Source organism: Mauremys mutica, chromosome 6 (assembly GCF_020497125.1).
Source record: "Mauremys mutica isolate MM-2020 ecotype Southern chromosome 6, ASM2049712v1, whole genome shotgun sequence".
NCBI classification, from domain to species: Eukaryota; Metazoa; Chordata; order Testudines; family Geoemydidae; genus Mauremys; species Mauremys mutica.
The window spans coordinates 79,455,545-79,474,729 of record NC_059077.1 but is presented as its reverse complement, the minus strand read 5'-3'; the positions used below and the strand labels follow the sequence as shown (position 1 = coordinate 79,474,729).

General features: G+C 38.7%; 1 protein-coding gene across 1 annotated transcript; it reads right to left on the bottom strand.

Moving 5' to 3' along the window:
- Positions 1 to 1,732: 1,732 nt before the first annotated feature.
- On the bottom strand, positions 1,733 to 16,881 carry NFIL3 (nuclear factor, interleukin 3 regulated). The gene is made up of 2 exons (XM_045021768.1): positions 16,508 to 16,881; positions 1,733 to 3,640 (listed from the first exon to the last, which is right to left on the bottom strand). The coding sequence occupies exon 2, from the start codon at positions 3,441 to 3,443 to the stop codon at positions 2,058 to 2,060; it is 1,386 nt and encodes a 461-aa protein (XP_044877703.1). The 5' UTR covers positions 3,444 to 3,640; positions 16,508 to 16,881; the 3' UTR covers positions 1,733 to 2,057.
- Between the last annotated feature and the right edge of the window lie 2,304 nt (positions 16,882 to 19,185).

The following is a 19,185-nucleotide window of genomic DNA, read 5'->3' as shown; positions in this document are numbered from 1 at the left end:
TATTAGGACATGAAATAAGAGCAATGGATGATTTAAGAGAATGGTATACTTCTGTTAGCAGCTCTGAACACTATGATTGCAGTTCAGCAATTAACAGGCTTTGTGAATCCAAAGAAATGTGAAAGATCACCAGTTGCTTCTATGACAAGGCCCACACACAGAACACAATCATGGTTCATTAGCCACAGAAAAGACAAGGTGTGAAATCCTGGCTCCACTGAAGTCAGTGGGAGTTTTGCCACTGACTTTAGTGGGCACAGGATTTCACCCAGGTTCCACAGCTATAGAACGTTGCTTCAGATGTTCCTCTTCACCCAACATTCCCCCCACCTCCAACTAATTTAAATCTGCCTATCATTCTTAGTGAAGTATGAAATTAATATCACTGACGCCAGTTTTTTTTAAATCAATGCTGACAAAGTAGGGCTCACTATGGATCCTGGCAATTAATCGTGATTTTCTCCAGGAAACCGTAAGGTGTTTATTATTTTTTTAAAAATGATGGCAAATTGTCTAGAAAAAGAACCCTGCCAAATGCAGATACTATTTTAAAAACAATTTAATATTTAAAAATGTGAGAATTTGGCCAGCCAAAGTGATAGGAGTATGATTTAGCAGGAAGTCTTCATGCCCTAATGGCTCCTCACAAAGAGAAAAAAAATACTGACTCTAGCCCAGCCAAACACAGCGTGAAACACTTGTTGCCTGAGCAAAGATCAAGGTGAGCTGAACTGTACAGAAGATTTGAGTCTCTGTATTGTCTTCTTTACACTTAAAACTCTTGATGCAACATCCAGGGACATTTTTTGTCAGCTCACTAAAGCGGATGAGAAAATTTCAACAGAATGTTTTTTGACAAAAAATGGAAATTACATTTGTTTTAGAACTTCCCCCCTCTTTTTCATCCAGATCTAGAGCGAATCACTTCCGGGGATCTTGTATAAACCTTATTTCCGGGGATCTTGTATAAACCTTATTTCCTTCCTATAACTGTTCTTGGTATGTGAACTCAGGTGTCAGCTGGGACCCTGCAACTCCACTGGTGATACCATAGTCTGCTTTGTAAGGGTTTTTAACCTGCGGATGTCCCTAGCCAAGCCACAATTCTCCACTATATTGCTATGGAGAGAACTACTACATCCAGGAGATGCAGTCCTTTTGCATGGCCTGTCTGTAGATAGCCTACTCCACACCTACACAGTGGAAATTATGCAGATCCACTGTATTTCAGGCCTGGAACACTGATTAAGGGCAGAGGGGCTGCAGCTGGATTTACCTATTACTCCAGCTTCATGATTCTGCAAATTACGAAGATCCACAATCTTAATTTTATATGGAGAATCAAGCTATTCAAGATAAATGCCTCAGTATCCATCTCAATAAGCTGCACTGAAAGCCAGATATTCTTTCATTTGAGACAGTAGTAGAAAAATTTCCTTAATATTATTGTTTTGGTATATCTACTGTAATAAATAAGGTAAGAAAGCTTGATCTTCATATTTACATCTCTTAATACATCAAACCAGTTTCTATTCTCTTATAAAAGGGCCGTAAGAAAAAAATGTGACCGAGGATTTTTTCCAAGCAGGTATGTCATAAATTTCAATTTGGTTTATTTAGGCTGTAAACCTCAAGTATATGGGTGAACTGAAATACACTTTGGAAGACTTCTTATTTGATAATTAACAAAATATTTACATGTTTATAGAAATCAACTGACCTGGAGTAGATGTTCTGTGTTTGTCACCAATATTTTATTGTAACTGGTAACTTGCACACTTTATAATAGAACAACAACAACAACAACAAGAAAAAGAAAAGGTTCACTATATACAGCCCCCATACAGGCTACTTGACTATACACAAGGCATAGTGATCATAACACAACCTAGTCTTCATAATAATTTGTGCACAAAAAGACACCATCAATCAGACATTATATGAACATTACAGTGAACTGACATCACAAGTCCAGTGAAAATTCAGCATAATACAAAACATATTGATCTACTGCAAATGACATCCTTTAAAACAATAAGCCTTTAATCAGTAGTAACTTAACCAGAGTCTGAAGCAGAGATTTGTTGTGTAGTTATAAGTCTTTTAAGTGAAGCAACCTCTGCAGATAAGTTTGCTATGCCCTGCTTCAAATACAAGTTCTCTGACTCAGATACTTTGTAGACATTGTCTTTAATTTCAACAACTCCAGTTTTGCAACCACTCTGAATTTTTACATTGAGTTCCTTTGGGTGCCAATGTTCTGGTTTGAGAGACCAGTCTTGTATATTAGTCACTTGAACAGAGAAAGGAGTGTGAGAAGAATGTACCAATTTTTGTGCATTGTGCTTTTCAATCTCGAAATGTGTTTTAGATGTCATGTCAACTGGTGATGATAGTTTCTGTGTGGCATCATAGTCATTATCCATTGCTTCCACTTTGATTTGCATGGCTTTGGCCTTAATTCGAAGCTTGTGAGGCAGTGCAGAAGAGTTCACCTCTGGAACTTTAACTGTTGCATGAACATTTTTAAGTTCAACTGGGGAATGAATTGGACCTTTAGGGACCTGCTGTTCATCTTCTCCATCAGATGACTTTCCTATGACCACATCATCAGCTTCTGAAGTTCTTGGAGAATTACTGGAGGACCTATTAACTTGCAGCAGAGGAGGGGAATGTGAGTACCCATTAAAGGTATTTACTATGTAGTTTGGAAACATGGATGCTGCATAGGAGCCTCTATCATCTCTTGACTCTCTTGCATAGTTCTCCAATTCCATAGGCTCCTGCTTTATAACTTGAAACTTATTTTCAGGACTTCTGCAATTGTTCTGTATAGGACTTGCTTGAATATGCTCTACTGAGGATACTTCAGACACATCAGATAAAGAGCTTTGTGGAGAGTGTTTGATGACAGAAATACAACTACTACCCACCATAGATGGTTCATGTTCATCCACAAATGAGTTAATATTTGATTTGGAAGTTTGATAGTCCTGGAAATACACAGCTGTTGAATTACTGAGCTTCTGTATCTCTTGGGCATATGCTGCAGAGCTAATTAAACCAAACTTTAGCTTCAATGAAAGCAGCTCAGCCTTTAATGTGGCATTCTCCTCTCCTAATGCAATTAGTTTGTTCTCTAAGACAAGGTCATTCAGTCGTCGTTTTTCACGAGATCTTTTGGCAGCTTCGTTATTTTTTCGTCTTTTTTCCCAATACATAGCATCTTTCTTTTCATCTGGAATGAATTCCCGCTTTCTCCGACATGATGAAGATTTGTTTTTTCCACTATTTCCTTCATTAAGTATTATGTCTTCATTTGTAGCCAAGTCTTCTGACACTTCTGCTAAAGTAGAATTAAGAACCATGATTTTGTCCACATTGCTACTAGTGTCAACAGGTGCCTGTTCCTTTTTAATGGTCTGCATTTTTCTCAGCTGCATCAGAAACAATTTTTAGTAGATCTATGATGAGTAACAGAGTGAGCTGTTTTCCCAGTGCTTCTCAAACCATAACTACCTAATAAATACAGTACTTTTAAATCCATATGCATTATTCCTTTTGTTTCATATTATCAAACAGAAGAATGTTCAGATCCAATTTACTTCTTGAAAGATCTAATGGGAACCTTCTAAGTAACCTGTAATAAATAAAAAACACCAATTATTATTCGGTTATTGCTGATTTTCTGCTTTAAAATGCTACTTTCAAAATACATAATTTAGAATAATGATTGATTGATTGAACAAACCTACTAGACTACAAAAGAAGCTCAACACTTACAATGATCCAGTTCACTTTATGTAACCAGCTAGCAGCTTTTCTCTCTCCCCCATGCAATTAAACAAATTAAAAATAATGGTTCCTGTTTTTAAAACAAGTAAAGTATGATCCAAAGAAAAGCAGTAAAAATAACATTTGTTTTTGATTAGACAATAAAGTTGTCATAGAACTTTCCGTTACATCGTTGACCAACTTAAGCCTCTACACTAACAGATGACTAGACATGTTGATTAGCAGCACTGGAAAATATCTTATCCCTCCATATAAAGATATCTCTTCCAAAAGCAGCTGTGGCTTGTGATTTAGAAATGTTATATATTTGGGTCCATTACAGATTAAAAATAACCCAGGCTGATTTAAAGAAGTTAGAATGCTTTTTTCATTGCCTTAAAATAATGACAGAACACATTTCAGCTACACAGCACATACAAATAATTAACTTTTAAAACATATATTATTTTTACATTTAGTATAGAGATCACATGACATTTAAGAACCCTTTTTGCCTGGCCATATCAATATAATTTAGTTTAAGCACACGTTATATAAGTCTGACAAATATGTCACTCTTTTTCAAAAATCAACGACCAAGAAAAAAAATTATATTACATAAGGTTGATCTCTCATATCTAAAAGAAAAAACTATTGAGTAATTAGTGAAATTACATTAGCATAACAACATTTACTAACATAATTCTCATTTGAAAAATGTTTTTACTATACCACAGTACAATTTAGCAACATTTAAAGATGCATAACTGCAGCAAAACACTGCACAAATTAGAATAGAAGTTTAAATCTGACATGGGATCATCAACTAAAGAAAACTAGCTTAACCTTTAACTCCAGACATTGTCATTAAAATTTGACTTAGCATTTAAATTGGCATTTTGTATTATTTAATTCATATCAGTACAAAAATACTTTGTTCTCATAACAAAATTTCTTTTTGATCCTAGACATAGTTCCCCTCCATACCAAATTTTCCATGGTTAATCATGTTCCCGATAAAATAAATTTAGCAGGACAACTGCTTTTACACAACTGACTATCCACATAGCAATGACTCTGGTAAAAAATAAATATACCAGTGACTTTAGCTTAATGTCACTACTTATTGGGCATGTGTTTACAATGACTAATGAAACTAATTTTAACTTTATCAGCTGGGAAAGTTACAAAAGAATAAATGAATTGTATACTGCCAGTTTCTCTTGTCTTTTCCAGAAGGCAAAGTGGAGTGAGTGATGTAATAACAATTAATCAGGGATCATAAAGACTTGGGTTTCAAGCTGGGTTCTGTTTCATCAAACCATGCCAACTCCTCTGTCATGAAAAATTAACACATTTAATAGAACAGCTAAGCAGACTTTCCTAAAATCCATGGTTAATTACTGGCTTATAACTATTTGTCTTTGGTAATGCAACCTTAATGGGAAATGAAGTCAAGAGCTAACCACTCCATAGAAAACATTAACTATTTACAGCAGCACCACAAATTACTGTGCTTGTAAAGCAGAATTGTAACTAATATACAAATAACTACACAATTAGGCCTGATCTAAAGCCCATGGTGAAGTCAATGGGAGTCATTCCATTAAGTTAAACATGCTTTGCATCAGGTCTTTAAAGAAAGAAAATCCCCACTACATATCCCCACAACTTCATATAAAATCCACTATAGTTTGTTTTCCTGAAGTACCATTACAGCAATTCTAGTTATTACAATGCTATATTTTAAAAATATAAAAAAAAATTCACTGTTGAACATATGAATTTTAATGTACATTATTTAAATGAGTCAGAACACTTGCAAAACAGGTAAAATGTGTAAATGCATCACAATGTTGTGCTACAGTAACAAAAACTATAATCAATCTGGTCAACTGGAAATTGAAGTCATTTCCAGAATGTTCACCCTTAGACTTATGTCATGTAAAATACAATGCACAGGTTATATTTACATTATTCTGCAGCACTGGGATTACTGGATCAAAAGAATACTGACCAGTAACTATCTTGGTACATTATGTATACTGGCAATCATATTTATTCAAGTCATTAAATAATTTTTGGCTTTCCAATGAGGAAATGTATCCACTTTCTAAAGTACATAATGTGAAACAGTACACCTTTTTTATCAAATATCAGTGAAAACATATCTTTACCGGAAGTTATGTATTTACTCTTTAAGACTCTGATCCAATTCTTACTGAAGCCAGTGGGATACACAGTGGGCCTTCAATGGGAGCTGGATCAGACCCGAATGACACAGAGATTTGAGTAAAATATAAAATGTAGTAGATAACTGAAATCAAAATCAGATACAAGATATTGATACTCCTAGAAGAGGGGATACTTATATACATACAAGCTTATATCCTATATATTTATGTACTGTGCTGTACAGGTTGGAATGTCAAGGTCTTTGTAAAGTTATTAGTCATTGAAAATAAATACTCAGCAGTGATAGAGATTTGATGATAATTAGTTATTTGTACATATTTTTAAAATATTTACATTATTTGGAACTTTCAAGCTATATATAAGCCAGCTTAAGTAGCAACATGATCTTATTACAATTATTCTCATCTTCCCTCCCTCTTTCTTTCCTACTGTGGGAGTGTGGTATTTTGTCCTTCAATTAGATTGTGTTTCAAGGCAAGGACCATGTCTTTGTATGTTTTTGTACAGCATTCAGCACGAGACCCCAGTCCATCCTGAATGAAGCTTTTGGGCACTATCATTATACATATAATTAGGAACAATAATAATAAAATAATACTAATAGCAATAAAAATAATAATAGACAGATAATTGATAGGATCAGAATTATTACAAACCCATCCAAACACCGAATACTCAAAATTCAGTTCTTTACCACCAATCATCTCTCAGTCACTGGGAGTTTTGAGTATGCAGTGATTCCAAATTCATATGTAGTTTCCCAGGGAAATATTCAGGCCTAAGGTTGCACTTAAGCAAAAAAATACAACCAGGATGGACTGTAATATTTTGCTTGCTGAAGAGTTTATGAGCCACAGAACTTCTGCAGATTGGGGCATTCCAAGGAGGCATGGTCTGCTTGTTTCAGCAAACGTATCTCCTGTTTTGGCCACGCTCCATCTTGTGCATATTACTGGTGCCCTTAGTATGAATAACCTGAATGAAGGAGGGATTGTACAGGAGTCCATGGCTCATCTAAGTATGTGTTCAGAACAACAGTGCTTTGCAGGCAACATTCATATGCGCGCCTTGCCTGTATCCATGTGAGAAGTGCATAAGGTCTAAATTTGGACGATGATTTTTACGTCAACCTTATATAATTGCCACTTATGTCAAAAGCTTTGACATTATGCTTTTGGTAAATCATTAAAGCACCAGCAAATTATTAGTTCTATCAGTGTCTTCCTTGAACATTTGTATCATCTTAATGAAAACTGCAGTTATACAAACAGAGAACTAAAACCCCTTGTCTGTTAATGGTTTTCCTTGTGGATCAGCTCAGTACAGAGTCTGTAAACAAATTAAATTCCATCTGATGATAATGGCAAAATGCCTTCAATAAAAACAGCCATTTCACTTCAATTGTATTTTATAATTCCACTGGAAAACATGAGTATTTACACATAAACTAATGAACTGTAACGATTCCTCTGACTACATTTCAAATTCCAATATTTTCCCTTATGATTAATTTTGCAATTACTTTATCACTCCCTCATAAAGTATTCTAAAACCAACATTTAATACTGATGTACATTAGTCACTGCTGAAGGTTTTTATTTATTTAATTATTTATTGGGTTGGTTGACGTTAATGGCATTGAGTGCCAATTCAACAATGTAATAGCACTCAACCCTATTAACTTAATTACAGACCCAATCCTGCTCCACTGCAATTTTGCCATTGACTTCAATAGGAGCAGAGTCCAACCTCAGATTCAAGAGCTAATATGACTGTTCGCTAAAATTCAAACTAACGAAACAAGAAATGATGTACAAGGAAGCCATGAGATGTTAATTTATCCATGGTTTTTAAAATATTGAAGCACGGAGATAGTCTCAAGATATTATAAAAAGGTCCTGATCATGCAGCTTTTACTCACATGTTCACATTATATATTTAAATGAGCAAAAGTGTGACAGGACTGGGCCATAACTTTGACTCTCTTTGTTCTTTCTAATGTAATCATGTAGGTCAATTGTGTGTTGGAATACGCATATGTGGTTCCCACATACACGTGTGTTTCTCAAGCCAAAATATGACCCATAATGTTTCAATGAACAAGATTTTTGTTCCTTAGCAAAGAATGAGTCTATATTTATCGAAAATAATTTGCATTATATCCATGATTAAATTCTTCAAAAATGTTTTATGCAACTCTGTACAGTTGATTTTGGGGGCCTAAAGCAAAATCTGAAACAGAGCCTTCCCCTCTCCCTCCTCCCCAGAAAATTATCATGGAAACAAAAGAATTTAAGAAGAGGAGAGGGCATAGGGGGGCAGAGAGGCCCCAGGCTCGTGGGATCACTGCCCTCCCTATGGAGATGGGGGGAAGGGCTCTGCCCTGTGTGAGACCAGGGAGCTGCTCCCAGTCCTGCCTCTCCCTGACTTCCAGCCCTACTACTGGTGGCAGTGGTATCCCTAATTCCACTCCCACCTTCAGGCTCTCGGCCTGGTGGGTGGGCCTTGGACCCAGTGTGATGATGCCAGTGGCGGTGATGGTGGGGTGTGGGCCCAGCAAGTCACTCCCCGCACTATTGATGGTGGCCCCAAACCTGCACCCCAGATCCAACACCTCTCACTCAAATTTGGCCCAGTTGCCCCTCCATCATTTTGGGGTGACTGGGAGAAACTCTGGTGATGATTGCACTGGACTAAATGAAATACAGTTTCAAGACCACTGCAAAATATTCATTTATAATCTTTCTAAAGTGAGAACCACGTATTCTGCCACTGTGACTTCTCAGCACCTATTTAAATAAACACTGTCAAGTATAATATAAACAATTTGCCTAACCAACCAACCAAGCAAACTAAATTTAAGTATATATATTTAGATTTCCAATTGTTGTTTTCAATGTTTTGCATAGTTATCATTAGATATATTATCATTAGCATCCTGTCACAGGGCAACTTAACTAAACTCTCTTCACGAACCAGAAACACTGGCATTCATAGGCACCCAACCCAACAACCATTTTGCACTCAACAATTCTAAAAAATTATGAATATACTTAGTATTTTTCATCTTCAAAGCACTTTACAAATATTTGCTGATTAACTGACCCCAACACCTTAATAAGGTGAAGATGTATTATCATCCCCATTTTCCAGCTGGGCAAACTGAGGGTGCAATTTTGAAAGTGAGCATGCAGCCAAATACTACATCTAAACTAAGAGCTAGGGATGTGATTCTCCTGTTCTTGCACCCATACTCATGCCAGCTCTCATAGAGGTAGCACAAATATAAATAGCAGTGGTAGCACAGGTAATGACAGCAGTGGCGCGGTTGAGCCATGCTGAGTATGAATATGCCTGAACCTGGTGAATATGTACTTGACTCAGCTCAGCTATGCCTCCACTGAAGCCACCCATGCTACACTGCTATTTATACTCATGCTAGCTCAGTCAGAGTTAGCCCAAGTATATGTACTCAAGCAGGGGGAAATCACAGCCCTAGCTGTGATTGTAGCGTAGATGTAACATAAATTAACAGGTGAGTCGGAGGAACCAAATCTCTTCCACAATTTGGAGTCTGTCTACAACTACTCCTTGCACATTATAGGCAAATGTAGTGCCATGAATTTCTACTGCCCTGGGCATAGATCTTCACCTTGTGTAAACTGTCATAATTCCATTGAAGTGACACACTGAAGTTAATGAGGCTATGACAATTTACCCCAGCTGAGGATCTGGCCGCTATGGTCTGAGTCAAACCCCACTGAAGGCATTCAAAATAATCCCATTTATTTTGAAGGGACTTAGATCTGGCTCCACACAGGATCAATGGGTGTTTCGCCACTGGCTTGAGTGGATCCAGAATGCCAGCCCTAATGCAGGTTTTTGGGTCAGCCAACCCATGCAGTTTAGATCAGATGAAGTTTAGCCTTTCTGGGAGCACATTGGTGAACAGGATTACATGGTATGACTGAGTAGCTATTCAAGGTTACAGAGGAAACATGATAAAATTAGGATTAGAATTCTGATCTTATCTACTATTTTTAATCCTGTGCACATAAGACACCTCTCTCAAATCAATGAGCACCTTAAGCATTTAAAGACTGAAGGATCAACCCACAATTAAATTACAGACCAGTGTAATAGTCATTATGATGTTTTTGCACAAGATGAAACATTTGGATAAAACTTCTTTATTTTACTTTTTTAAAGGTAATAAAAAGAGGAATCTACTTGATACACTTAATGCGAATGTAAGAGCATCATTAAGTTATTAGATACTCCACAGTCGCACAAATACAGGAAAGCTTATCAAGGCAATTGAAATACTATAGTACTTCCATATTGTCAAACTTGAAGCTGTACCCAGAAGACTGAAGTCTTATGAAAGGCCTTCATTGTTAGGAAACACTTCTGTTACTGTTTATCTTAATAATTACAGATTAACTCATTAAAGTACAGTTTGCTTCTCAAAGGTTAACAACACAAATTATGCAAATAAAATTATCTGGAGAGAACTAAATGTGTGTTAAAAATAGCTGTTGCTCAAAAGGTCAGTCAAGGTAAGGAGCCCACATTTGACCTATAGTTTCTTCCTATTTGTTTGGAAAGCCTGTGCAATTCTCTATTGATTTTTTTTTATTATTATTTTTACAAAACATATACTTCAGTGCTTTGTTCTAGAAAAATCTGTGTAATTAATTCAGAGTACTATGGAGCTATCTTAATGACAAGCTGGTAGTGTAAAGGTGGACAGGAAGACACACTCGGGTAAAGAAATAAATTTCACTGTTATGGTTCTAATGGGTTATTATAAAAAATATTAAACTGAGCTAAAATAATTCTTAAAATTATGAAGAATATAACAGGAAGGTTTTTTTATGTCACTAGCTGTTTCATAATAAACATTTTAGATTATACAAGACCACTATTTTCATATTAAAAGGTTTCCAAAAACAAAAATCACAGCCTCGCTAATTTCAAACACTCAAAATATTCTTTTGTTTTGTTTTCCCCTCAATTAAAGGCCATAAGACAAAAATACAAAAATGATTATGGAATGTTGTTTCCATTATACCTAAAACAAACAACATTCTTATATATTAAATGTATTGTATTTTCACCAATTCAGAATATGAGCCAGATCCTCAGCTGGTGTAAACTAGTGTTGTTCTACTGAAGGCAATGGCACTATGTCAATGTACATCAGCTGAGGATTTGGTCCTATATCTCTGACATAAGAAATGATGTGCAAAAATGTGAAACATCATGATGTAATAGACAATATATGTAATAATTTCTAACACACACTACAAATGAAACAGAAATAGCAATATATGTAGGCCCCAATCCTGCAAGATGATCCACATGCATGGATCTCTGTGTCCATATAAAACCATGGACTTTCCTTGGGCTCCATGAAAATGTATGGGTGGGTCCATCCCCACAGAGCCAGTTGCAGGATTGGCTGCTTGTGATGCAAACTCCATGGGAGGTTGAGTTTGGTCATTCAGTCAGGAACCCTTATCAACAAAATCAGCAACAGAACAGAAAACTGAGTCAAAGCTGTATGATAACCCTGCAAGATATGGTAACTAAAACAGGATACATGCAAAAAAAAAAAAAAACCCAGAAAATATTCCAGCACAGAATGACAAGGAGTGAAAGCTTTAAAAGCACGTTCCATTTAATCTTCTATTTACTACCACCGAGATGTGACAATTTCTTCCTAAACTTGTTAAAACAATGAAGAGTCTATGCTCTGATGAGTGTGGGCTTCCTTGATAAAAACATATTATCAACAAACACAAAATAGAAGAATCTAAGCATGTGTTAATAATGAACGATATATGCTAAAAATACAAACTTAGTTTTATTATAACAGTATTTTTACTCCATAATCAAATTATATAATTTTCCTACAGACAAATCATTGTTCCTGTTTTTATACTGTAAGTTCACTTCAGAGAAAACTAAAAAAAAGTTGTAAAAAAAGGTATTTCTTTCCAATCAAAAAGAAAATCTCTTATGTAATATCAATGCTCAGAATTTACAAAGACTTTCAGTATTCCTATGTTATGCTAATTTGGACAAGCACCAACTCAAGTGTAAGTTAGGAAGGAAAAAACACAGGATATCAAACAATATATTAATGCTAATAAATTTCAGGCACACTTTTTAAAAAATAGAGAAACAAAGAAGGCGTTTTCAAAGGCACTGTTTCTATCACATTTTGAATCAAATTCATTGTCTTCATTTTTCAAGTTCTTATTTTTGACAGTCAAGCTCACCCCACCACTATCAGTTTAAATTACAAATATTTCAATGAAAATGTTTAACTAAATGGGTTTTTAACTCTGAAAAATAGTTTAACAGCTAAATCAACTGATATTTTCCTTGGGAAGGGACCACAGGATTTGGCCATATATTTGCATCTTTTTTATTACATATCCTAAGCACATTTATATCTCATAACTGGCTGTAATTATCATGGCAAGGTCACCTGGAAGAATCTATTAAGCTGATGACTCAGACACATTGCTTAACTGTGTGTAGTAAGACTCAAACAAAGGATTTTATTGTTCAAGTTATTGCATCATAGTGATGTTATAACTGCAGCTCAGAAAAATATGGTAACAGGGTTGCTGTCTGGAAAAACAAACTGCATAAATGTTTGCATAACCATTTGCTAAACTAAGTCAGCTTAAAATGAGCAAAAGATATCTTGAAATAAAAAAACACAAGTGCTTGAACAGGTAGAACAGCAATTGATATATTTTGTTGACTACACACTCATGCTATAATCAGCAAAAACAATATCTGCGTGTTCCACAATTTTCAGCCAAAGTATAGCAAATACTGTTTCTTCATAGACTAAGATAAGCTGTGGGGAGGTCGTGTAAGTTCATATTGCTTGTGGGAAGTCTGTAAACTTTTTGACACCTTTTAAATCATTTCCTTAGAAAATCAATTCCAACAGAAATGTGAAGCTTTGAGGGCAAATCCAGGAAGCTGGATATTTTGAACACTAGTTAACAATTCTTTAGAGAATAAGACAAGCTAAAAATAGAAGATAACTAAAAATGGAAAGTGAAGACAGATAATTCTGAAAAATGTTAACACATTAACAGTCAAATAAAGATATCTATAATGTGACAACTTTTATAGTAGTTTCTGCTAGTGCCAATAATGTGAAGGAGCATTACTCAGTGTTCCTTGATTTTGCTGGTTTAACTCATGTCTTGGGACAAACCTGCAGACCTTATTCAGTGAAAATTCCTATTGAAGTCAATGTTTTGACTGAGGACAATAAGAATAATGCCCCTAGCATTATTTTAATGTAGGCTTTGTGTTGCATGAATTACTGAGTGGGGCAATGTAAATTCAAAATAGATTTTATATACAGATAACTGGAGATAATATACTTGAATTTGATAATTCAAGCTGAAAGGATAAGGAATAATCACAGGATATTTTTTGACCATAACATATTTATCAATAGCTCCAAATAGATACATTGTCACATTGTTTTGAGTCAAATTCAGCAAAAGGCATAAACCCACTTAAATAACAATTTGCATGGCTGTGTCTGTTTCCACTTCTGTAAAATGAGGATCTTAATACAGGATGCAGTCGAATGTCTCACCTGCAGCACAAGGTGTTGTAAGAGTAAATTACTTAATTAAGTTCTAATTGTTATTACCAGGCTCAGGACTGCAGGGGGGCACAGTCCTGCTCTGTAGCGTGCTTGTCTCTAACGTCCAAGAGAAGTAAAATTCTCTCTGTATGAAATTCAAAGACATGAGCAGGCGATTAAACTATGCGAGCCGCCCTAGAAAGCCCAATATTGTACGCGTGGCTGCCAAGCCTAGGCACAAAGGCTGCTGAAGCAGGGCGCTCTGGTTGGTGCAGGAGAGAACGTGGGAGCAGGCTGAATTGCTTAACATATTTCCATTCTCAACACAGAAGGAGAGACGCTTCCTTTCCCTCCCCCCTTCGGCTCCGTGTTAATGAACAGCGAGTACACACACTACGTGACTGGAGACGCATCCCTCCCACTGCCGAGCCTGTTCTTCCCTCGCTCGCTCCCTGTCAGTACAAAACAACCGAGTATTATCTTGCCTTATTTACTCCGCTTTCCTTAACGCTCGTGCTCAGCCCAGGCCGCCCTCCCCGAGCACTCGCCTCCTCCCGCCCTCCCCGGGGCTCAGGGCTGCCTCCCATCCGCCCCCAGCTCCAGAACAAAGGAATGCGGAGCAGCAGCAGCGCCACCCGCCTCCCCAGTCACAATAACCAACGCCCAGTTCTGCGGCCCCTCCCTGTGCACCCCTCCCCCAGCCCCACCCCGCCCCGGGTAACACAGCTACCCTGGGAAGGGGCTCCCGCTCTCCCCCAGGCAGTAGGAGGTCGTCCCATCCGCACCAGCACTCCCGCCCAATGGACTAAGCCCACGGCCCTTAAGCCTACCCTTCCCCCCCCCAATACACATCCAACCGCCTACCTATGCACCAGCTACACTGACCCCACATGGGCCGCAGGGAATAATGTGCAACAACAATAAACACTGTCAACTAGGGGCCGTGGCTAAAACCAGGTTCGGTTCCTGGAAAGAGCTTGACCTCCTTAATTATCTTACTTACTTAATTCATCTAAGAAAGGAGTCCAGGCTTCTCAATAAGGGCACATGTAAAGACCCTGCCCCGGACTCTGCATCCCCGGCTTCAGCCATTGAAACCAGTGGCAGTTCTGGCTCCACAAGGAATGCAGGACCGGGGCCATTGATTGTTTTTAACATATAAGGGAAAGATTCTTATTTTCTCATTAAGCAGCAGCATCATTATTCTAAGCTACGACTGTGTGCATTTTATTGTGATCACAGGCAGAGAATAATCAAAAACTCGTTTCGTATAAAATGTAATACTAACCTACTTCTAAAACACCAATATTTAATGTGAATGGGATACCCTTTTACACACACACACACCCCGAGTTTTACTTCGTCAGGGTTCATTATGATCATGAAGGGAGGTGACAGACTATCTTGCTTCTTCGGTGCTGTTGGCTTGATCTAAAATTTGTATCAATCTCTTTAATATATTTTTTTAAATTAAAGCCAATGCCTAGCAAAATGCTTAGCGTCTAGGAGAAATACCTTCCTAAAATACAGCCTTATCAAGACGTGGGGTTAAAAACTCAGCCAAATGGCCTTGAACGTCTATTTGCTCAGCTCTGGAGAAAAGACCGAAATAGCACATGAAGCCACAATTGCTAAAATGTGATAGGGCTAAATATAGATTAACACAAATTTCATTATAAGGGTATATACCACATACAGCAACCACGAATTACCTCCCTATTTACCATTTGACTACTTTCCTTGTTAAACACACTTTTAAAAAAAATCTGTTACAGTGACATTTTTTTAGCTTGAGATTGTCCTAGTTTCTTTGTATCGAGATTATAAAATCGTGTAATTAGCTCCCTCTTCCTACCCTCACTGCCAGCAAATGCTGTGGTTACATAATGCAACATTTCCAAGAACTATTAAATGATCAGTATTACAGTGTCTGAAAAACAGTGAGCAAAGTGAGGGAAAAGGCACAGACAAATACAAACTAATATAATACAAGAGAACTGAATGCTACATGTACTCTTTTCCGTGTATAAAAACAAGATCCCTGAGCGCAAAGTGAAAATGTAAACTCGCCGACAGTCACTGACAATCGGCATAAAAACTCCTTATTTGGTGTGAAATACACAAAAAATGGTGCATTTAATGGTCTAATTCCCTAAATCTGCACCAAAATTATCAAAAGTATTGCACACGCAACGCACACACATCATATCCAAATGCTTGCCAGTACACAGTGAACAGATTATGCAATGTGCGAAAGAGCAAGACCCACAAACCTTCCCTCGGGCTTGTTACACAGTCAGATGACAAAAAGGGTCTGAGGTATGTTGTTTTTAAAATCTAAAATAGGTAAATGTTTAAACAGGCATTTTCTAAATTCCTTCTCCTGTTTATTCCTTCAACTAACCTTCTTTTAGCAGGCAAACCCAGTATTTTTAATCAGCTATTTCCCCACTCCCCCAAACGTACCCTTTCCCCCACCCAGAGTGAGATGGATCAGCGTCAGATCAAACCTCCCTGGCGCTTTTCTCTATGAAAACATCAATTTTCCTCAAACAAGGAGATATATTATGCAACAACAACGTATCCAAAGCCAGCAAACAAGCAGCAGCAGCTCCAAGTCTACGTGCTGTCGAGAGGGCGCTGCAATCAAAGCGGCCACCTTAAGGTGGCGAGTCCCAGTACTGACATGCTAGCAAAAGTTTATATATATATATATACACACACACACACACACACACAAATACACACACATATATATAGCGTACACGCGTCTATATCCAGCTACATGGAGCCATCGAGAGAGAGATTTACACACACCCCGATAAGTGTGTAAGACAAGGTAGGGGAGCACCACCACACCGAAGGATCCAGTGTAGACTACAAGCCATTACAATGTTACCATACCTTCATAATCGCCACTGGCAGAATGAAATAAGCGGTATCCTTCCAGCAGACCGCTGGCATTTGCCTCTGTTCTCCTCCCGATCGCTGTGGGGAGCGGGGCGAGAGAACTCGGAGCGAGTGGCTGCGAAGCCCCTTGCACCAGTCCGGGGAGTGGAGCAACTTCTGTCTCAGCGAGGGAGCGAACGTGTCTGCTGGTGCTGCTGCTGCCGCCGCCGCTGGAGAGGGATCTGTGTTAGTAGGTCAGTCCTGTACACTCCTCACAACGCACAGTCCTCATGCCAGCCTTTGCTGTGACTGGCAGCGGCCCGCCCCCAATCAGAGCTCAGCGCTCTCGGGGTGCAGCCAATGGCCGCCTCCCAGAGGGGAGTAATAGGGCAGGACCAGACTTGAATTGAACCCCCTTTCCTCCTCCCTTAACACTTCCCCCGCCCTATGGAAGCTGTGTGGTACAGTAGATATATGCGCTGGGTATTGCATAACCAGCCGAGGGGGGCACGGGGGGGGCTGCTGACATTTACGTAATTACCCAAAGGAGAGCCAGAGGCCAGAGTTAAGGTGGAGACTTTCTCTGTGTCTCTCGCTTATTGACTCTGGAACACTTTCAGCCGCAATTTAGTTACCCTGTAGCTTTTACCGAGCTCCAGAGCAAACAGATGTTGTTGTGGCGCAGGCGTGAAGGAGCACCGAGGAGAGGCGACATATGCCCTGCTGGCTGGCTGCATTGGATAGCACAAATAAACACGCCGCCTGCTTGTCCTACTCCAGCAGCCCCGAGAGAAGCGGGGAGGGTGGCAGAAACTACACACACGCACACTGCAACAACCCTGCCAAACACGTAACACGCTGGGGAAAGGGAGCCCCGAATCTCTTCCCTGCGACCGCAGGCTGTAGTCCTTGCAGTGGCAGCGAGGTGAAGAACTTTGAAGCCTTTGTAGGAAATGAAAGAGAAAGATGTGCAGGGGAGTGAGGCGTGTGAGTATGGGTAGAACTGGGGCGAAGGACAGTCTATGTATGTGCAGTGTGGAAGTGCATGTTTGTAGTGTGAAGGTCTCGGCTGTGGGGCTGTGGAGTGAGGGTGTGTGGTGAACTGGGGTGTGTGTGTAAGGGGAGTGGGGTGTGTGTCTAGAGCGCGGGAGAGCCTTTGCAGAGTGCAGCTCGGTGTGGCAGTGTATTTATGGTGACTGGGCGTATATGGGGGGGGGGTGTGGGGGGGTGAGCGGGGGCTGAGTTTTTTATGTGCATGGGACTGAGAACCTCTATCTGTAGGGAGGAGTTTTGTCTCATGTTCGGAAGAAGATTTACGGGAACATCTGAACTAAAACAAAGCCCTTGTTCTTATAGTCAGTGATAAAAATATGTGAAATAGAACATAAAACATTGCAACTTTATAGTTTGTTTGATCTGCAGTGTGATTAGGTGGAGTGTAACTGCTAAGAAATTAAAAATAAAAACTCTTGCAAGTGGCTAGAAGTATTATGGTTTCTAAGTCATGGCACAACTGTTTTTAGGTACATATCTGTCACCTAGTCCCAGTAGGATAATCCTCCAATTAATATTACTTAATCATTGACTAGCAAAAAGCCTGTTGAAGCTACCCTGGTTCTTTAACGGGTGTATTCCCTGCTGGTAGACAGTTGGCATTCTGTGCTACAGGCTACAGAGCATAATACTGTATGCATGAGAGTACAGCTAGTGTTTTCTTTCCCTGAACTTAAAGGACAATGTAAGTATTTCTTCCACTGACTTAAATTTCTCCTCTCATCCCAGTCATAAAATCCTCAAAAATAAGGAAATAGTGTATAGAGCTAATCATCACACATTTATTTATTTTCTAGTTGAATGGCCCCTTCTCACCTTTTAAGAGCAGCTCACGACGGTTCAGAAGGGGTGCTTGCCTACAGTCTAACATTTGTCATACCTCTACTTTTCTTCCCAGGGTACTAAAGAAAAGAACACTAAATAAATTAGGCCAATCTACACTAGCACTTATGTCAGCAAAACTTTTGTCATTCAGGAGTGTGAAAAAAACCACCCCTGAGTGATACAAATTTTGCTGGCTCGAGCACTCGTGTTCATAGCGCTATCAGTGGGAGACGCTCTCCCGCCAACATAGCTACTGCTGCTCGTTGAGCTGGTTTTATGATGTCGATGGGAGAGCTCTCCTCCATCACTATAACATAGCTACATGAGCACTCTTACATTGGTATCGGTACAGCTGTGCCACTGTAAGCATGTAAGTATAGACAAGGCCATAGTCTGGTGTTAGTATGACTTTTGTTTAACCTCCATGTTAGAACATGGCACGTGGTCAGCTAGAAATCCAGTTCTCCTCTCAGAATGTGTTTGACTTTACAGAGACAAGGTGGAGTAGATTGTTTAGCACATATTTCAAGGGACCATTCAAGGTGAAGTGACATTTGATTGTCTGACATGTGAGAGATAAGGTGAGTGAGATAATATCTTTTATTGGACTGACTTCTGTTGGTGGAAGAAACAGAGGCCTGGGTCTACACTAGGTAATTAGGTTCATTTAACTACATCACTCCCCATGTAGGCAACACTAGGTCAATGGAAGAATTCTTCCATTAACCTAGTTACCATCTTTTGGGGAGGTGGATTACATACACCAATGGAAGAACCCCTCCTACTTCAGTGCCTACACTGAAGTGCTGTGCTGT

Coding starts and splice junctions, on each gene's coding strand:
- NFIL3 (XM_045021768.1), bottom strand. CDS start 3,443: ATGCAGCTGAGAAAAATGCAGACCATTAAAAAGGAACAGGCACCTGTT.